General features: G+C 39.8%; 1 protein-coding gene across 1 annotated transcript in view; it reads right to left on the bottom strand.

The window, feature by feature from the left end:
• Positions 1 to 22,807, bottom strand: part of LOC126109522 (DNA topoisomerase 2-binding protein 1-like) — a 90,641-nt gene that overhangs the window by 4,832 nt on the left and 63,002 nt on the right. Inside the window, exons 6-9 of the mRNA XM_049914542.1 lie at positions 20,990 to 21,052; positions 11,689 to 11,823; positions 3,435 to 3,476; positions 3,121 to 3,336 (exon numbers count right to left, since the gene is read on the bottom strand). Of these exons, the coding sequence (XP_049770499.1) occupies positions 3,121 to 3,336; positions 3,435 to 3,476; positions 11,689 to 11,823; positions 20,990 to 21,052 (456 nt within the window). The remainder of the gene's footprint in view (positions 1 to 3,120; positions 3,337 to 3,434; positions 3,477 to 11,688; positions 11,824 to 20,989; positions 21,053 to 22,807) is intronic.

Below are 22,807 nucleotides of genomic sequence, written 5' to 3'. Positions count from 1 at the left end.
GATGCGTGATACATGGCTTTTCCCCAGTTTGTGTCTGACACTCCTGACATTACTGTCTCCATAACAGATCCCACACTGCTGGTAAAGATCTTTTACAAGAATAAGGACTGTGCACCAGAAGCTCTGTACACTCAGCTGGAAAGAGAGAGAGAGAGAGAGAGAGAGAGAGAGAGAGAAGGAAGAAGAAGAACGAAGTAAGTATTTGTCTGATGTCTGATAGGCTCTGGAGAAAATGACTACAAAATTAGAAAAGACAGACTCTTTTGAAGTGCAACATGGCAGATGACAGATAGCAGTCAATCCGACGTCTGTTGAAGATGTGGCCGCAGCACTGCAGGGGAGGTCAAGTGGTGGTGTGGAAACATGCAGTTCATGGGGAATTGCCTGAACATTGGACATGCTTGTGTGGTGCATAAAATCCTATGAAACACCATGCACTGGTATCCACATAAAATCACCCATGTTCATGAGTTGCTTCCTGCTGACCTGCCAGCAAGAGAAACATCCACTCTGGATTGTCTTGCTTGCATGGAAATGGACAATGAATTGCATTGGAACATTCTGTGGACAGACAAAGCTCATTTCCATTTCCAAGGACATGTCACTATGCAGAATTGCAGAATATGGGCAATGGAAAATCCACACACACATCAGCCAGTACCATTTCATTCTGCAAAGGTGACTGTACGGTGCAGGTTGATGGCATCATTTATCATAGGGCTGTATTTTTTCAAGGAGATGAGTCCTGTGGGTCCTATTACCTGTACAGTCAGTGGTAAAAGCTGTGAGAGCCTTTTGTGCACCAAATGTAATTCCAACCCTTCAACAGTGTGGATGTGTGGGGAGGATCTTTTTTTATGCAAGATGGCACTGCTCCGCACATTGCACAGCCAGTGAAGTGGCTGCTGCAGAGGTATTTCAGAAATACTAGAATTATCAGCCATCATTTCTCTACAGCCTCGTCATCCAGATCACCTGATCTTAATGTGTGTGACTTCTGGCTGAATTGAAGGCATGCGTTGCACAACACACTCTGAATGTGACCCACCAGAGACAATTCAATCTGTTGTGAAACATGCTGTTTCTCAATTTCAACTAGTGGCACAAAATGGAAGACAGCATAATTAAAATGTAAAATTCTGGGTGTCCAAAGAATCAGAAGAGGTGTTGATATAGAATTGGGTCCCCACCTTGAACATGTCTTGTGCCAGTCTCGTGGCAATTAGAAACCAATGTCATTTTGAGTTTTTTGCAGTTTTTGCTCCAGGAGGATTAAAAACCGATATTCCCTTCCGATGTGGTATTACCTTGCCATGGTGGATGGACTTACCTAACTAACAATACCACAACTGTTGACTACCAAACTTGTGCAGTCATGCACATTGAACAGTATGGATGGAGAAATGCAACTCAAACCTTAGCCATCATATTGTGATCCATTTGTCATCTGTAGCCAACCTCATTTATGTTAAGACACTTACAGTGTCATCTATTGCCAAAATTTTTGTTAAAACTTTTTTGTGTTCCATGAAATTTTCGCATGCATTAATAACATGCTGTTCAAATTTGATGTCATTCTCAGCAGTGGTTCTCTCTCTACAGACTTTTGAAAAATGAACTTTAATTATGGACACCCTAAACATCATCTCTTATCCCATGGAGACTGTTTTAGTGGTTTGTACCAAATATCTGAGTACTGTCAATTACTCACAAAGAGAGCTTTGTGATTTCTGTAAGTTTTCAACTTGGGCACTTTTCTATAAATGCATCTACTGTTGTCCACTAATATCTGAATATTCTCACCTATCGGAAGTATTTCTTGTAGTTTAATATGAGCATTTTGCAACATTCTGGAGGAATGTTCATCTTGCCTGGACTGAGAGGAAAAAAAGCCTTTATGTACACACTTAAAGACTAAGTTATTTTGGTAGTACTTAGAGGAATGCTGTAGTTTTCATTCCAATGGTGCAAGTCTAGGAGGCCAAAACCTTTATTGTCAAATAATTGCCTGGATCTCACTCTCTCCAATGGGCAGTCTTTTTTATTTATTTTATTGTAAAAGTCTAGTTTGTACCCTGATATTGTCTGTAGTGGCCAGAGACTATTCTCCAAGTGTGTGTGTATTTACAATGTCTTTCAAAGCAATGTTAAACCTATTGAACACAGCTTACAATTCAGGTACTTGATTCCAGTCCAACTTAAAAAAGTTACCTGAAAAATTAAACCTAATTACATTCACACAGCACACTGATTTCATGACAGGAAAGTCACAAAGCTCTAAGTATGTTATCGATGGACAGTTATCTAAATGGTCTTCACAGTAATAATTAAGAAAAAAAATGCTGCTTTTCATTCTCAATATCTAGTAAAAATTTGTAGCGTTGACATCCACTACAAATAAACTAACACATGTATTATTATTTACTTAATCATATGAATATAATAGAGGGAAACATTCCACATGGGAAAAATATATCTAAAAACAAAGACGATGTAACTTACCAAACGAAAGCGTTGGCATGTTGATAGACACACAAACAAACACACAAAATTCCAGCTTTCGCAACCAACGGTTGCTTCATCAGGAAAGAGGGAAGGTGAGGGAAAGACAAAAGGATGTGGGTTTTAAGGGAGAGGGTAAGGAGTCATTCCAATCCCGGGAGCGGAAAGACTTACCTTAGGGGGAAAAAAGGACAGGTATACACTCGTGCGCGCGTGCGCGCGCGCACACACACACACACACACACACACACACACATACACACACACACATATATATTCATCCGCACATATACAGACACAAGCAGACATTTGTAAAGGCAAAGAGTTTGGGCAGAGATGTCAGTCTTTGCCTTTACAAATGTCTGCCTGTATCTGTATATGTGCAGATGGACGTGTGTGTGTGTGTGTGTGTGTGTGTGTGTGTTTGTGTTTGTTTGTGTGTCTATCAACATGCCAACACTTTCGTTTGGTAAGTTACATCATATTTGTTTTTAGATATATTTACTTAATCATGCTGATTAGCAGATTATGAGAAACACACACAATAATGGATCAATATAAATTCTCTTCCAACTACGATTATTTCAAACGAGTGGCTGAAAATGCTGTTTCTTTTACCTCAACAAAAGTACCTGCTCGGCAACTTGCATCTATGAAGCTCTTGTGTAATATCCATTTCCCAGATGCAATACAAAGCAATAGGTTACAACATGCTGTCTTTTTATACCATCCTGGCCTGGAACAAATGAGATGCGTTGTTGTGGGATCAAAGACAGATTTATACGACACAATGCCACCCAGGTCCATGATCATTTTGACATATGCACGCTTGTCCTGAAATAAATTTAATTCAATAGGTCACAGCTGTGTTCCCTTGCATGTGTTGGAGAAGAATTAAAAGCACACTTTACATATATAAGTCTGCTACTTACTTTCATGGATGATATCAGTATTTTGGGTGGTTGTTTCACTCCCTGTAAAGTAAAAAAAAAAGCATACTGCATTCACAATAATGAGAATTTATCTGTACTTAATAAGCAACTCAGAAAGTGCTTCATACATAAAATGTAACATATTGCTTCAGCAATTAAACGATCATAGCCCTTGTTAGATATTTCTGGAGCAGCAGTATCTTTAAATATCCTATAGTGAATAACTAGATAAACTTGGATAAATGAAGCATACCACTACATTCTGCAGTTAATACATCATTTGGTAAAGCTATCCAGACATTATATGGCCAAAAAACAATTCTTAATTAATTGCAGTGATGCACACTAAAAGGTATGGACCAATGTATCTCTCCAGATTTGTCAACATTGATGAGCTGGTTGCCTCCCACATGAAAAATGGTAAGTTAGGATATTTATCCTCAACATATTTTTTTCCAATTGAAAATTGTATGTCATCGTCAAGTTACACATCAGCAGCACCTTTTCAAAATGCACAATGACACATAAAATAAAATTTTCAGGAGAAGCAAAAAAATGTATGCCGCAAAAAGTACTCTCTTAATTTTTTCGAATTTTACACAAAATACTCAGGTAGGACTACTGATAAAAATATGTTAATTACAAGGCAATTTTTTTTATTTTACTTTCAATATACAAGAACTTCTGTGAGGGGCTAAATGTGGTTTGTTATGTTCTACTGGACAATATGGCTTTGCTGTAACCTATTTCGACATACTGTATTTTGTCTAGTTTTCAATAACATAAAACTGGTAAATTACATTTTCTGTTTTGAAAATTCACTTCTAAATATTCAAAAATGCACATAAAAACCACAAGTAGAAATGAAAAATAAATGTGCTTCATTTCCAAAGACAGTGTTAACATTACTTCTCCAAAATAGGCTTCTCTTCTACAAAATCCAAACAGTATCTTGGTCAATAAGTTTGTTACATACAAGGTTATGGGTGAAAAACTTAATACTTCATTCGCTCTCCATCTTTTCGCAACTCTGAGGCATAGCAGTTTTTTTACATCATCTTTCTTTTCTTGTTTAAACTGCTCAGAGATGACATTTAGGATTTATCTGCTACTTTGCTGCAGCTCTATCCACGATTGCCTAGTAGCAAAAAGCACTTTGCAGGAGCCTCATAAAAGTAGTTGAGGTGAGTTTTGATTTTCACCTTTTTACCCTTTTGCCTACCATGTATTTATTCAAATGAACTGTTTTCACATCACTGATCCCATTTACAGATTTCAAATTTTTACTCACTTCCTTGTAATCAAATATTTCCCAATCTTTCCCCAAAATCCTTGTTTCACCCAGTTCTGCATACATTTCCTGGTACATATTTGGGTTCAATATTCCTGAAATTTTGCAATGTTTCTCTTCTACTCAGCCAAAAGCACAGTCACCAGGTAAAACTGATTGTCCTCGAAGTGGAGAACCACATCAGTGACATCCTATGGAAATTCTTTTCTCTCTTAACTAAAAGAAAGGCAAAAATGAATGAAAAATATGCATCAACACACTATTATACACTCCATCATAACAGTAAAAAGTTTTTACATCTGTCTTCTGTAATGCTGACAATGAATAGCAGTTGGTCATCTTTGGTACGTTAAAAGCTTTCACTTTAGTCCACCAATCTTACATTACAGCTAACTTAGCTTAATGAAACAAAATAAAATAAACTGATGGGCTATATGCAGTCTGATGCATTCATATTAGGGGACAAAATCTATTTGTTGCATTTACTAGTTTTCAGCTCTCTTTGACAATATTAAAATGCGGTTTGACAATATCTGATTGTAGGCACATGTGGAGCAGGACAGAAAATACACAGTTTCATATCAAACTCAATTTTGTCCACCAGTGGACATCATGCATTTTTAAAAGTTGCTCCTTGTATGTTATGATACATTAATCTTCAGTTACCCCCCAGACACTGAATAATCACACATCATCAAGATCAATTTAGTTTATCCTATGTGGAACATTAACACATTATACTGCAGATAGGGGTTCAATATCTGATAAGTGAAAAAGGAGCAACAACAGAAAGCTGCCTATGTACTTGGTAGAAGGAACGGCAAGAGGATTAAAAAAAAAAAATTACAAAGAAGTCCAGATACCTGAAGAGTCACTCTTGTATACTTAGTACTAATTTGTGATCACAAATCGTGAGAACTGTTGGAGTAAATATGTATGACATATTGAAAAAGTTCTGTATACACACAAAAATATCCTCTTATCCACACAAATTGTTACATGAGTCTTTTACTTTGAGTAATGAATAAAAGGAGGATGCCAAAAACAAGCCTATTAACTTGAATTTGAAACTCTGGTGTTTATCTCGCACTGAATGTTGGCAGAAAGCCTATTAAAAATGGTATCTTCAGAATAATGTAACTAATTAAAGTTCTAATTTTTAGTAAGTGAATGCTGCAATTGCTTTCAAAATGAGTCAATACCGCATGGAGGAAAATACGTACAGACATGGTGGACTCTTTATCAACAGCCTGCACGAAGTTTTTAAACTGTTATCACAGGCTGTTTTTGATGCCATTTTCTAAGCTGGGACTGTTCTTTGTGAATACAACTCAGTCTGCTACACTAGGAGATAATAAAATTGCCTTTTGTGAGTCTTAGTAAATAAGACAGTGATAAGTATGTATCAAAGTGAAAAGAGAGGACATTTCAAAATTACAGAAAAGGTTGTCAGGAGAAGTAAGTTTCGAATCATTCCATCATACCACAGAATCGACTAGTTTGGTTGCTAACAGAACAGAAACTAAAAAAATTAGAAAGTCTTAGTTGTGAAGTCTGGTAGAAAGTGCTCCTGTGAACCATAAATGCAATGTCACATTCTGTTTCCAAGGTCTCAGAATCAGTATCTAGTTACAGAGAGAAATGTCCGATATGCGCAGCAAAATTGCCATTGTGAAATGAAAGGCAACTAAACAATGACTTTTGAGAATCTTTTGAAATAAAAATTGCATTTCATTTTTTACAAAAATACTGTTGTGACATCCAAATTTTTAAACATAATTTATCTCAGTCAAAACAATGAACCCACGAGATTTAACATAAACAGCAGGTGCTACTGTCTGTCCCTACTGTACAGGTAATCCAACATAAGTTGAGTGTCAAGCTACACCCTAACAAGGGTGTGGGAAAGGGAAAGAGGAAAAGATCTCGGAGAACGTGAGGGGAAGGATGTTTAGGTATCAGCTTGAAAGACTGCCAAGTTTTAGCCATGCATGTGTCACACATGCAGTTGATCAGCAGCTACGTCATATATTATAACATAGAAACACACAATTTTATGAAAGCCCATGTACATTTAAAAAGAATACTACTACTACTACTACTACTACAGAAAAGATCAATAAGACTTATACATGGGATGGCACATAGATTCATGTCGTGAAGTGTTTGTGCAGCACGAATATCTGACAATATATTCTCTGTACATCTTCAAAATCTTTAAACATGGAAACAGAAAAGATTGTAACAACTACAGAGGTATCTCTTTAATCAGCGTTGTGGGTAAAATCTTCTCAGGTATTGTTGAAAGGAAAGTGCGAGTATTAGTTGAGGACCAATTGGATGAAAATCAATGTGGGTTTAGGCCTCTTAGAGGTTGTCAGGACCAGATCTTTAGCTTACGGCAAATAATGGAGAAGTGTTATGAGTGGAAGAGGGAATTGTATCTATGCTTTATAGATCTAGAAAAGGCATATGACCAGGTTCCTAGGAGGAAGTTATTGTCTGTTCTACAAGATTATGGAATAGGAGGCAAACTGTTGCAAGCAATTAAAGGTCTTTACATGGATAGTCAGGCAGCAGTTAGAGTTGACGGTAAATTGAGTTCATGGTTCCGAGTAGTTTCAGGGGTAAGACAAGGCTGCAATCTGTCTCCACTGTTGTTCATATTATTTATGGATCATATGTTGAAAACAATAGACTGGCTGGGTGAGATTAAGATATGTGAACACAAAATAAGCAGTCTTGCATATGCAGATGACTTAGTTGTGATGGCAGATTCGATTGAAAGTTTGCAAAGTAATATTTCAGAGCTAGATCAGAAATGTAAGGACTATGGTATGAAGATTAGCATCTCCAAAACGAAAGTAATGTCAGTGGGAAAGAAATATAAACGGATTGAGTGCCAAATAGGAGGAACAAAGTTAGAACAGGTGGACGGTTTCAAGTACTTAGGATGCATATTCTCACAGTTTGGCAACATAGTGGAAGAACTGGAAGCGAGGTGTAGCAAAGCTAATGCAGTGAGCGCTCAGCTACGATCTACTCTCTTCTGCAAGAAGGAAGTCAGTACCAAGACTAAGTTATCTGTGCACCGTTCAATCTTTCGACCAACTTTGTTGTATGGGAGCGAAAGCTGGGTGGATTCAGGTTACCTTATCAACAAGGTTGAGGTTAAGGATATGAAAGTAGTTAGGATGATTGCAGGTACTAGTAGATGGGAACAATGGCAGGAGGGTGTCCGCAATGAGGAAATCAAAGAAAAACTGGGAATGAACTCTATAGATGTAGCAGTCAGGTGCGAACAGGCTTAGATGGTGGGGTCATGTTACAAGCATGGGAGAAGCAAGGTTACCCAAGAGACTCATGGATTCAGCAGTAGAGGGTAGGAGGAGTCGGGGCAGACCGAGGAGAAGGTACCTGGATTCGGTTCAGAATGATTTTGAAGTTAGGTTTAACATCAGAAGAGGCACCAATGTTAGCACTGAATAGGGGATCATGGAGGAACTGTATAAGGGGGGCTATGCTCCAGACTGAACGCTGAAAGGCATAATCAGTCTTAAATGATGATGATGATGATGATCTTCAAAATAGTTGTATTTTTTATAAGTCAACCAACAAAAACTATCAAGGGCAGTGATGTACACGATCACAACACTAGAACAAAGTGTAACTATTTCCGTAACACAACAATGTTAAAAATGACTGATAGAAGTCCATATATCAGTGGTTTGATTTGCTATAACAAGCTACCAAACTCTCTAAGAACAGACATGGGAAATGTTTTTAAAACAAAATTAAAATCTTTTCTAATAGAAAAATGTTTATATTCTTTCAATGAATTTTAAGATAGTGATTGTAACATGAGGCATTAGCGTATCAGTTGTAATGTGATAAATGTAAAAAATAGACATAAGAAGCAACAGCTACAGAATATAGTGTATTTTATAAGTATAAATATAACCATAGAATTAAGTCTGACGTTTGCAAAAGCCATCATTACGATGGCTCCACGCAAAGAAAATGTAAATAAATAAATAAACTAGGAGCCAGATTGGGTGAATATGGAGAATGTGGCAGCCCAGTAAACCCTAGTTCACACACGGTAGCAATGGTCTGATGACTGTCATGTGGCTGCGCATTGTCATGTTGGAGCAGTACACCACAGCCCCATTTTCTGTAACAGGTTTGTTGAATGGGTCGATGGAGCTGATGCAGTGAACTGCAGTACTGATCACTGTTCAGGGTTGTACTGGGAGGGAGACAGCCCACCAGCAGGATTCCTTCCTGATCCCAAAACACTGTCACTGTTTGTTTCTGCATGAACAGCCCCAGTCATAACCTCTCAATACGAGGGCAGCCAGTATGCTTCCACTCCATAAACTGGCATTTCTTTTCCGGAGTTTCATCAAAGAACTGTGATTTGATGATAGTGACCAGATGCTCAACGAATTCTACTGGATGTGCGCTGTACAGCTGCACCAGCATTTTCATATCTTCACACAGTTCTGTTTCTGTGCAAGGGTGAGGGAAGGGGGCACCCATTGTGCACACACCCCCTTCACCTTCAAACCTTCATGGATGATGGTTTGGTGGGTTCCCCTTGATGCTGCTTTCTTAAATTAATCAAACATGATTTGCCTGTGCCCCTGTATCAAGTCACTGTTTGGTTTGCATGCAGCTGCTGGATGCCCAGTGGCTCTGTGTTTATAAGCACAGTCCCTGCTGTCTCTGAACTCTGGTACCCAACAAAACATGGATCTGTGAGGTGGCGCTGCTTCCCTGCATAGGGCCACTAACCTCTTGTGGATGTCTGAAGCAGTATCAGTTGCCATTCAGAGAAACCACACTGTCCACTGTTGCCTGTGCTTGTCTGCTTCCATGCTGTGTTATTGATGTCTACCAGTGTCATGGCATGCTGGAACAAGTGCTGTTGCAATGTGTCACCTATCAGAAGCAGAAATGCTATCTGGTGGTGGTAGACAGTACTTTGTCTCCTTCATGCATAAACTGACGCATTTCACATTGCTACACTGCGGGAACTTAGGGGGATTGGCAATCATTTTTGAATGAACTAAATGTGTATAACAAATTAATTTTATTGCTTTCAGAAATATTCAAGTTTAAAAACCAAATTTGGTCAACTTCACCCCATTTGATGATAATCACTGAAATATAAAGAAGAAATGACATGTATAGCACATTTTGTTTCTTTGAAAAATGTTAGAACCTAGAATCTGGAAGCAAATTTGTCTGACATATGGGACCTCATTTGCACAAAGGTGGGAACTGAAAATTCATATTACATATGTAAATAAACATGCAGAATTCACATTGTTTCCACTTAACTACACTCCTGGAAATGGAAAAAAGAACACATTGACACCGGTGTGTAAGACCCACCATACTTGCTCCGGACACTGTGAGAGGGCTGTACAAGCAATGATCACACGCACGGCACAGCGGACACACCAGGAACCGCGGTGTTGGCCGTCGAATGGCGCTAGCTGCGCAGCATTTGTGCACCGCCGCCGTCAGTGTCAGCCAGTTTGCCGTGGCATACGGAGCTCCATCGCAGTCTTTAACACTGATAGCATGCCGTGACAGCGTGGACGTGAACCGTATGTGCAGTTGACAGACTTTGAGCGAGGGCATATAGTGAGCATGCGGGAGGCCAGGTGGACGTACCGCCGAATTGGTCAACACGTGGGGCGTGAGGTCTCCACAGTACATCGATGTTGTCGCCAGTGGTCGGCGGAAGGTGCACGTGCCCGTCGACCTGGGACCGGACCGCAGCGACGCACCGATGCATGCCAAGACCGTAGGATCCTATGCAGTGCCGTAGGGGACCGCACCGCTACTTCCCAGCAAATTAGGGACACTGTTGCTCCTGGGGTATCAGCGAGAACCATTCGCAACCATCTCCATGAAGCTGGGCTACGGTCCCGCACACCGTTAGGCCATCTTCCGCTCACGCCCCAACATCGTGCAGCCCGCCTCCAGTGGTGTCGCGACAGGCGTGAATGGAGGGACGAATGGAGACGTGTCGTCTTCAGCGATGAGAGTCGCTTCTGCCTTGGTGCCAATGATGGTCGTATGCGTGTTTGGCGCCGTGCAGGTGAGCGCCACAATCAGGACTGCATAAGACCAATGCACACAGGGCCAACACCCGGCATCATGGTGTGGGGAGCGATCTCCTACATTGGCCGTACACCACTGGTGATCGTCGAGGGGACACTGAATAGTGCACGGTACATCCAAACCGTCATCGAACCCATCGTTCTACCATTCCTAGACAGGCAAGGGAACTTGCTGTTCCAACAGGACAATGCACGTCCGCATGTATCCCGTGCCACCCAACGTGCTCTAGAAGGTGTAAGTCAACTACCCTGGCCAGCAAGATCTCCGGATCAGTCCCCCATTGAGCATGTTTGGGACTGGATGAAGCGTCGTCTCACGCGGTCTGCACGTCCAGCACGAACGCTGGTCCAACTGAGGCGCCAGGTGGAAATGGCATGGCAAGCCGTTCCACAGGACTACATCCAGCATCTCTACAATCGTCTCCATGGGAGAATAGCAGCCTGCATTGCTGCGAAAGGTGGATATACACTGTACTAGTGCCGACATTGTGCATGCTCTGTTGCCTGTATCTATGTGCCTGTGGTTCTGTCAGTGTGATCATGTGATGTATCTGACCCCAGGAATGTGTCAATAAAGTTTCCCCTTCCTGGGACAATGAATTCACGGTGTTCTTATTTCAGTTTCCAGGAGTGTAGTTTAATGACACCTTTTACATTAGTTCAATGACACATTTTACGTTAGTGTGCCAAAACAAACACTGTAACACCAGTTTCTCCCAGTAATAAAGAGTGAAAGTTACAGAACACAAAATAGCAAGTTTTTTACTTGAGGTAGCTAATAATGCTATGTTATCAAACAGTCATTCAGTTTACTTGAAATACTTACAGTCTGTGAACTACTTTCAGGCTGCACATTGTCCCTTGAGGTACCAGCTACAGGTGAGAAGATACGAACACGTGTTGCTGCAGGTGGGGAAGCCAAGCTATCACTATTTTTTTGCTGCAACTCTTCTGCCTTGCGCTATTTTACAACAAAAGCTTCCAGTTATGTGAAGAGTCTATACATCGAGTAAATGAGAATGATGTGATACATGGACACTAATAAATATTACTTTTTAAACAACAGTGTCACTAACTTGTCATGCAATATTATGGAAATTTTACTGAGAGCATGTTACAAGAGCCAATTATTTATTAAATAAATTATTACTTAAACTTCCACTTGGGATAATACTGATACTAAGGGATGAATGCTAGTGAAACCTCCCTCAATCTGAAGGCTGATTTTTTGACACTCCAGTGATTTACTAGTCACAATTCTATTGGAAGTGATACACCCTTGTCTTTCTCTGACCCATGAGCTCACTTGTCCAGCCAGTTCTAAAGGAACTTAGGATTTAGCATGAACTTCAAAACCTGATGCAGCTAGGTATTTATCAATCATTGAAGAAAAATAAATAAATAAAAGGGTCATTCAGTAAGCAATACAATACATTTTTTCTTGGCTAATTTCAATTAGGAAATACAGAATTTGCTGTGCAAAATTGTGGAACAGTCCCAATTCAGCCCCTATTGTTTAACTAAGTTCTGATAGATGGTGGCACTATGCGTAGCCTTCAAAATGGCATCTTTAAAGATGTGCAGCCCAAGCAGAGAGACATAATTGAGTTTCACAGATATTCATAAGTGCTTCATTGGTGCTTGGAGAATGTCTACAGAGACATGGCAGTGGACAAAAGCATGCCAAGTCATTGCTCAAAGCATCTCTCATTATCACGACAATGTCACACAAACCTGTCTGATCTCCCACTTGCTGGCCGGCAGCACACAGCTGTGACTCCTGCAATGTTGGAATGTGCAGACACTCTCATTCAAAGTGATCAACAGATCACTATCAAACATGTTGCTCCACAGCTGGACATCTCTGTTGGTAGGGCTGACAAAAGATGCTGCCACTGAAATCGACCAATAGTGTGGTACCACGAAGGCATACAAGATCTCCTAGTAACATGGCTTAAGGCCGCCACATTGATCAGAGATTATGTTGAAAAATATGGTATAGCCAAAGAGTGGGGAGTAATGTAGTGTACTGGAATCCTGAATACAACCAACCTGCTTTCAGAAAAAAAATGTGTTGCAATACTTATTGAATGCCCCTTGTACATCTTAGAACTGATCAAGGATTGAAATCCAGATCTCTGGATTTGTAATCTGGCAAGGCTCTTGGGGTGAAGCAGAGAATGATGTGCAGTAGCATACTGTCTACACATGCAAAGGAGGAACTAAGTGATGGTTATTAGTAAAAGGCATACATCTGAAATTTCTTCTGCATTTATTAAGAACTAGGAAAATAAAAGTGATAAAAATACTGGAATCACACACTACATAAGAAGTTAATTTGTCTAATGATCATGTTCATCCGGAATTGATTGGGATGCTGCACAACGTCAAATAAGCCCACAGTTGCATGTGAGGTTTTTGTACCTAGTTTATCCCGGTCACTCCTGAAACTTCCTATCTTATCCACTTCACTTGATCCTTCTCGACCCAACATACCATCTTCCTGGATGTTGACCTCCTCATCTCTAATGGCTCCATCCACACCACTGTCCACATTAAACCCACCAACCACCAACAGTACCTGCATTTCAAAAGCTATCATGCCTTCTGCACCAAAAAATCCCCCCCATAGAGCCTGGCCACTCAGGGATGGCATATCTGCAGTGACAAGAACTCCCTTGTCCAATATGCTGAAGGACTTGAACCTGTGAAAACAGCCACATCATGTAACAGCTCTGCTGCAATCATTGCTCAACTTCAGAACGAGATATTCACTCTGCAGCGGAGTGTGCACTGATATGAAATTTCCTGGTAGATTAAAACTATGTGCCAGACCAAGACTCGAACTCGGGACTTTTGCCTTTCATAGAGCACTTGCCCGCGAAAGGCAAAGGTCCTGAGTTCGAGTCTCGGTCCGGCACACAGTTTTAATCTGCTAGGAAGTTTCATATCAGCACACACTCTGCTGCAGAGTGAATATCTCATTCTGGAAACATCCCCCAGGCTGTGGCTAAGCCATGTATCTGCAATATCCTTTCTTTCAGGAGTGCTAGTTCTGCAAGGTTTGCAGGAGAGCTTCTGTAAAGTTTGGAAGGTAGGGGATGAGGTACTGGAGGTAAAGCTCTGTGGACGGGGCGTGAGTCGTGCTTCGGTAGCTCAGTTGGTAGAGCACTTGCCCGCGATAGGCAAAGGTCCTGAGTTCGAGTCTCAGTCCGGCACACAGTTTTAATCTGCCAGGAAGTTTCATTGCTCAACTGTTTATACTTGTATGACTACAAAGCAGCTGCACACGAGGATGAACGATCACTGCGAAAATGTGGCCAAGAGCAAAGTGGACTGACCTGTTGCACAACTTTCACCTCTACATAACAGGGTTGCTCTCAATGGCTGCCTCACAATCTGTGTCATCTGGATCCTCCCCATCACCAGCTTCCCCGAACTGCACATATGGGAGTTATCCTTACAACACATTTTCTGTTCTTGAAATAATCCTGGCCTCAACTTACTGTAACCTACCCCATCAAAGGCCAGGTCACCTGTGAAAACAGCCACATCATGTAACAGCTCTGCTGCAATCATTGCTCAACTTCAGAATGAGATATTCACTCTGCAGCGGAGTGTGCACTGATATGAAATTTCCTGGTAGATTAAAACTGTGTGCCAGACCAAGACTCAAACTCGGGACTTTTGCCTTTCATAGAGCACTTGCCCGCGAAAGGCAAAGGTCCTGAGTTCGAGTCTCGGTCCGGCACACAGTTTTAATCTGCCAGGAAGTTTCATATCAGCACACACTCTGCTGCAGAGTGAATATCTCATTCTGGAAACATCCCCCAGGCTGTGGCTAAGCCATGTATCTGCAATATCCTTTATTTCAGGAGTGCTAGTTCTGCAAAGTTTGCACCCTCCACCCAACTGTTTCTGCCCCCTCTCTCCTGTCAACTCCTCACAATTCGCCTCCCCTCACCCTCACTGTGTGCTGTCTCTGCTGGCGCACTCATCAGTCTTGTCCCCTTCTCTGCTCCTCTCCTTTCTGCTCCCTGTCCCCCCCACCCCCACCCCAATGTCCCAATGCTGTGCCTGTCAGCTCTATCCTTTACGCTTCACCGGGCAGTGCAAATCAGATTCCTCTTCCGCCAACCTGTGCTCTTCTATTCCTCCCTTGTTCCTTCCTCTCTCCAGACTGCTACTCCCATTCAAAGTGTTTCAGTTGCATTGTGGCCAGAGCAGCCAAAGATAGTGGTCATGTGTGTGTGGCGTGTGCTTGCTTGTAAGAATCTGTCTATGTTTTTATTTTCTGTAGAAGACTTTGGCTGAAAGTTTATGTGTAACAGTCATACCTGTCTGCAATACAACATGTCATCTTTACGGTGAGTAGCAATCTATTCTTGTTATGATATTGCTGATGCTACATTATCTATCCTTGGCCAAGCTGTCACCTGCTCCCCTACCTATCAGTACCTGATCCTCTTCTCTCAAATCTGTAGTCAGTGCACCAATGTTGGCCATTACCTGACATGATCTCAGTTTTTTCTGTAACTGTTGGCCTACACCCTCTCTCAACTGTTAGCTAACAACAAGACTTTTTATTCCATTCAACTCACTTTCCAACCACTCTCTCACATTCTTACCCATGGCCTGGTAACCTCCTACTTTATTCTACAGCTGAATGAAGATCTTCTCCTTCAACAGGTAACAGGTATATCCAAACTGCTCCCTTTTTGCCCTATCTTTCACCTTTCCCCACATCCCACTTTCTTTTTCTCCTCTCAAATGTTCTAATGCACAAATCTTCATCTCTTGTTCTATGACCTTGTATTTTAAACATAACTGAGCCATTGTGCAGTTGACTTTGCTCCAGGTTTGATCAGGGTTCGATGTCTTGCATTAAAGTGCAGCTTTGATATTGTAGAAACTCTGATCAGCTAGTCTTAAAAGGGTGCGCATGGTGGCACTAGATAGTAGACATACAGACAGAGGAAGAAGACAAGGACAGACAGTGTGTGTGTGTGTGTGTGTGTGTGTGTGTGTGTGTGTGTGTGTGTGTGTGTGTGTGTGTGTGAGAGAGAGAGAGAGAGAGGGAGAGAGAGAGAGAGAGAGAGAGAGAGAGAGAGAGAGAGAGAGAGAGAGAGAGAGAGACTGCTGGGTGAGTGCTTCCCTGTCTTGTGTGGATGGGTGGTTGTATGTGCTGGATGGGTCCTGCCAAGCTGAGTGGAGTACATGTCATCATGCTGTGCGTTAGCTTGGTTCAGATGTATGAGTAGATCACACTTTTGGCAAAGCAGTTGCTATTTAGTTCCCACAGACAGTTAGTGGAAAATGTTATTGGTGCCAACACACTCAGCTTTAAATGGTTCTTTTAGTGTGGCTAATGTATATGAGAATGGTATTCTAGTACTAATGATGAAAGTTGCAGTGGAAGTTTTACATTTAGTAAGCATTTATACTGCTCTAAAAATTTGTACTAAAGCAAACCTCTGTGAAGTTCACATTACTCACTATCAGACATAATTTAATTCCAGTAACCGTGTAGTAACGTGATGTTAAGAGCACCTTAAATTTAAAGAGTGCAGTATACCAAGCAACTGAGGTGTGGTTTATTCATATTTAAATTTGCCAATTGAGTTTGCCTAGCTTCTTTCCTAGTTAGAAATTTTTTTGGTGAACTAAATTCCTTGCTTTAAATTGCAACAAGTAATTGAGGTGAGGAGATTGTTTTTAATATAAATTTGTCAGTTGCTTTGGCAATCAACTTATCTAGCTCCTTCTCTGCTTAAGTAACATTTTTGGGTAAATTAAAGGCCTTGTCTTTAAATCAGCTATCAGCTAACTGAAGTTATTAAGGCCCAAGATAAATTTATATTGATGTTGCTTGGTTATTACAAGTGATAAACAGTTGTTGTGTTGCTAGCTATTGTTACTGTATGCAGAAATTTTGTGGATGAAAAGCCAAACTAACAACCACACAGGTGGCATATATGAGTGATACCAGTCGTCTGCCCACTCTCAAGTTAATCTGCCATGTAAACAGAGTTCTTTTGGAAATGAGGCACTTGATGTTCATGTATGGTAAGAAGAATTAGCCTACTTCCCATTGCATTGCTTACCTTTCAAGTGATTCAATTTGTTGACAAGTGTGAATATTTGTTTTCTTAAAATTTATGTGAACAAATTTTAAAATTGATGAAAGCTCTGAAAGTTTTGAAGTTAATGTTTTAATCTAGTGTAAAGTTCTTTAAATTTTTTGATATTGTAAGAATTTCCATAAATACAGATCTAAACTGAAAGTCAAAGAGACTAATAGATATCAGTAATGATGATTCGAAATTACCAGCCTTTGGATATTTAGAAAAATAAATAAGTCATTTTATAAATAGTGCTTACCATCTCCTGTCCCAACACCTTTCCTACTCCACATGTTTGGAACAACCCATCTGTTCCAAAATTAATTAGTATTTGTGTGGTTGAAATTGTGCGGAATAATTTAAAATTTAATATTTTCAGAGTATGGAACCAATAACCTACATACCCATGTGACAGCCTCACTGCTAATCCTTTTATAGGTTGCACTACAGTCGCTCTAATGAAACCACAATCTCCATGCAGCAAACTCAAACTATTAACTAATCTGTGGCATCATGCACATTTGGCACCCATGGTCCTACTTTTATACTTAATTACAGACATGTGCATTTCTACATACTGGTAGTCCCTTACAGTTGCATTTTTGCAGTTGCAAAACTTATAAGCTACAACTTGAGAGTCTGCAAACTATCATTTTAATGGGTTATGGCAGTATGACCAACAATTTGACATGTCAGCTGTTTGTTATTAAATACACAATGGATTACAGGATTTCGTTTAAATTGCAATAGAAGATGCAATTTATTTTTGGTTCTCTTGTAAGCCTTTTTTCTTTCTCTTGTTGGCAAGTTAGAAGTAGCTTTTTTTCCAAAAGCACAGTGAGGTTTACAAAATGTCATCTCACTAACTTGCTAATGCAGTTGCATCTGTGACAAAATCCTGAAATAGTGTATTACAAAACAAACAACTGAGCAGAAGTAAGGTCAACAGTTTGTGAAAATCTTGTGCACAGAATAAAAATAAACACAAGTTTCCTTCACATATGTTATTACAAATTCATACTAATTCTCATTTCAACATTACTCGAGTCCGCTTATAATAATTATATTATTTCATCGAAAAAATATATCGCAGTAGATAAAAATGTTTTGCATGTTAACTATATGGCGAAATACTCTCCATTTTGCATGCTATCATTTGCCAAAAAGTTGTTTCGATATCTTGATCCATTTATGAGACATGTGGGACATTACAAATATTTCACTTTCACTCTATTGTTTGTGTGCATGACCAGAAGTGAGTGTACCACATACAACCCATTTTCTCAACACTGAAGATAGATATAGACCCCATCTCAAGTTTAAAGAAAAATTAAAAATGTTATCTACATTTCAGTAAACAGCATTATACAAGTTAATATCCACCAATTGGAAACTATTCAAATATAGCGCAATATCATACTTAATGCAGAAATAACATAATTATTATGACCCTTAATGAAATTATATAGACAGTTCATGATGAAGCTGAAGAAAGGGAGCTGTAAGCATAAGAGGATTTTAACATAAACTGTGTGAGAAAGGTTGCAGTGCAACAAGTGTGTGCATGCCTCCATTCCTGCAGAGAACCAGAGATAGGGATAAAGTGTTCCATTCATTAAAGATGAAGCACACAGCTCCGTATGTGGCAGCAAAATGAGGGGACTTCTAGAGATCAGAAATGAGCTCCATATACTCACTTTAAAGTGAGTCCTATGACATCATCTCTAAACTCGCCATCTCCATATGCTTGAAGGCTTTACTCATGAGTCTTCGCTGCTGCCCACTTGTCACTTGCATCTGTTGTTGAGTATAACTGGAATTGTCTCACTCAGAAAGGGGAAAGAGTACACGAGTTAGCAAGTATGGCAGTGGAGTCAGGGTATTCCAGCTACATATGCAATATTTTAGAAAGAAATTTTTGCAATTATATTGTAAATTACTATTAATTTATTTAACAAAATCATTGTTTCAGCTTTATAGCCATTTAAATGAAAATTAAATCAAGACCCTAAGCTGTCAACAGGCATTGATATACATCAACAGGGACAGTTGAAAAGGTGTGCCCTGACAGGGACTCAAACCCGAGATCTCCTGCTTACATGGCAGATGCTCTATCCATCTGACCCACTGAGGGCACAGAGGATAGTGCGACTGTAGGGATTTATCCCTTGTATGCATCCTATGAGACCCACATTCCCAAGTTAATGTCCACACACTACATTCGTAGTGCCCCTGCCCATTACACTCATTACTGCGGCAGACAATTTTACCGAGTTCCATAAGAGTTCGGGCAATGTGTGTGCATCCAGCACAGAAGGAGGAGGTCAATGGCTGGTTAGCCTTAACTATATGAAGATGGTATCTGTTCTTTCGGACATATCCGAAAGGACAGATACCATCTTCATATATTTATATCCATTCTCCAGTGCAGGTTGAAATGTCACAGTATATACACCCTGCCAGCCTAAATGATGTAAGCAACCATTAGGCAGGATGATTATTATATACCAATATACTGACTGACTGGTTAGCAGTGAATAATATTCAGTGTGTGTGAGACTGCTGTAAATTTTTAATATCTGTTCTGAAAATCTCTAACAATTACATTGACAAACACTCACTTTTGAGGTGTTACTGAGTCAGCAACAAGAGTGCCAGAAAACTTGGCATGAGGATGAAATGGATTCTCTAAATGGTGACTAACTATTAAATAAATTTATAACATTCTTCATAAAATTTAGAGAAATGAATGATAGTCCAAGGTACACAACTTGCAAGTTTCCATGAACTAAAGAATACAGAAATAGCACGCTTTTTGGTCACAGGGATATAACAGTGACATTGTTCCATGCCAGTTTTTGTTTGACACACTTGACAAGCATGAAGCAACTGCAGTGCCACAGTTCTCAGACTCATCATATTTACAGCAGCAACAAAGGAAGCCTGTTAACACTGAACTCAGAGCAGCACCTTGTTTTTGTGAAGTATACCAACTGACACATTAGACTCATACTTGCTCTGTTTCTGATCTCTAGCAACTGTGCCTTCGTAACAGAGGGGTGGACTCACCCAGTGCTGAGAAAGGAAATACATTTTGCACAGGGGTCAACTTAACTTGTATGGGCTCTGCCTATGGATATGCATACATAAAGTAAGCTTACCAGTTGCAGCTCCCAACGATGACTATCCTTACATAAAAATAACTGGAATCAAACGTGTGTTAATTCCTGTAGCTGAACACTATGAAATCTCACACTTTGCATTTTTATTTTATTTAAAATTCTAAAAAATATACTATTTATCATGCAAAAATTTAATCCTGGGTGTATGATTTTACTTCTTATGAACTCTTTACGTTTAATGAGTAATAACAATGGAAAATTGATATGAACTGGAACATGCACTGATACACTTATTTGCTGCATCTGCATAATATAGATGAAATTAACTGTTAGAACCTGAATAATAACTTAACTTTATGGCTGCTTGACATACTCTCTCCCCCCCCCCCCCCCCTCTCCCTCCCCATCCTCTCTCTCTCTCTTGTACGTTTGTGCCACTACTTCCATACAACACTTCTGTGGTTATATAGTGAGTTGGTGTCTTTAAAACTGATATTAGCCTGTTCATAGTGATTAAAAGAAAGAAAAGTATGAGTTTGACATCATAACAGATGGAGAACTATCTTAGTAGACAGGGATGGAACAGTAAATAATCAGTGGAATACTCAGAAAAACCTTACTGGAATTTGTGAAACATGATAAAATGAAACCCTGAAAAATTAAACCTGATGATCAGTTGAACCAATCTCCTAAATAGTAGTGCCACCTTCCTCATTAATATCAGTAAGTACGCTCCAATACATGTTTTATGTGGAGCATTCCTATCACTTGCAACCTTATACATGTTATCTCTTATATGGTACCATACTAAGCTAAAATAACAGTAAAGCAAAAACTTCAAAACAGCATATGAGACAACAGTAATTTGCAACATTACACCTACCTTTCTTGGAATGTTTATTCCTCCAAATGTTTCCCCCGACTGGCCCTTAATCTTGGACAAAGGCTAAACACACAAAAACAAAAAATTTATAATTTTAGAGCAAAACTGGTATAATTTTGCACATTATTATTGTTTCTAGAAGCAAATGCTATATATAAACTGAAAATCTAAATTGGCATGGAGCATCTGTCTCAGTTTTGCAGAAAAAATTTTCTGCAAGTTACATTACGTTAATTGGGGTGGAACATATTACAATGGATTATAGTTGATCAAAATTGTGTTACAGCAGTTACCAAAATAATAACAATAATAAAAATAAGAGTATAATTAGAGCAGTTACTAAATAATAATAATAATAATAATAATAATAATAATCTCATATGAGAAAACCCAGTACATAGAAAGAGTGCCACAAGACAAATTGCCTATTGTGACAACCCATGGGAAAATCGTACAAGTACCTGGGAGAAATCATCCAGCCATCAGGGATCAACTTAAAGGCCAATGAGGAAAGAATAAAAAAACTATAGAAAGCATATAAACTCACGTGGAACTATTATAACAAAAAGTCCATATCCATTAACGCAAAATTGAGGCACTACAACACTGTCGTACTTCCGGAGGCACTGTACGCATCTGAAACAACACAAATAGGTGGGCAAACTAAAATCAAAGAAATAGAGAAACAAGAAAGGAAAATTCTCAGGAAAATTTTTGGCCCGATACAAGAGCAAGGAATCTGGAAGAAGAGACCAACATCAGAATTATATAAATACACAGACAAGATTATGGATACAATAAGGAAAAGAAGAATGCAGTTCTATGGACATATCCACAGGATGAATGAAAACAGAATTTCAAAGCGAATTCTTAAAGCCATCAACTCAGGCAGGGGAAAAACAAAATGGATAAAAGAAGTTGAAGAGGACCTCAGACAAGCACACATAACAGTAAACGATGCAGAAAATAGAACTGAATTCAGGAACATCATCAAAAAACATAAATTTGACACCACAACACATAAGAGACCAGGATGCAAATAGACAGTGGAGCGAAAGAAACAACACAGTGAACACATGAAGAAAATTTGGGCTCAGAAAAAACATAAACAATCATCATAAAGGAATTCAAGTTCAAACACTCTCTTAAATGGGAATAATCGAAAATAATAATAATAATAATAATAATAATAATAATAATAATCTACCCAGCGGTTCCTACCCCTGTAACCAACCCCGCTGCAAAACCTGCCCCAAGCATCCCCCTACAACCACCTACTCCAGCCCCGCTACTGGTAAAACATACACAATTCAAGGCAGGGCCACGTTTGAAACTACACATGTCATTTATCAACTGACATGCCTGCACTGCACAGCCTTTTACATCGGCATGACAACAACTAAACTGGCTGAGCGCATGAACGGACACAGACGAACTGTCCGCCTAGGAGATGCCCAATACCCAGTAGCGGAGCATGCCCTCCAGCATAATTCTAGGGACCTAGGAACCTGCTACACCGTATGTGCCATTTGGCTTCTCCCACCCAACACCAGTCTCTCTGAACTGCGGAGATGGGAACTTGCACTCCAACACATCCTTTCATCCCGCCATCCCCCTGGACTGAACCTATGTTAAACAACCTCACTCCCATTTACTCTTCAGTCTTCTCCTCTTTCCCTTTCCTCTTTAGCCATTCATGCATCTTTTCATCCTACATAGTTGTGTTTATCTTTATACTATATACCTCTTTACTTCTGTATGCATCCTCTTTGGTTTGAAGCTGGCACAGTACTTACAGTAGAATATCTTTGGCTTCCC

The sequence above is a fragment of the Schistocerca cancellata genome, chromosome 12 (genome assembly GCF_023864275.1).
Source record: "Schistocerca cancellata isolate TAMUIC-IGC-003103 chromosome 12, iqSchCanc2.1, whole genome shotgun sequence".
Lineage (NCBI taxonomy): Eukaryota > Metazoa > Arthropoda > Insecta > Orthoptera > Acrididae > Schistocerca > Schistocerca cancellata.
The sequence above is the reverse complement of the archived record's forward strand: the minus strand, read 5'-3'. Positions and strand labels throughout refer to the sequence as shown.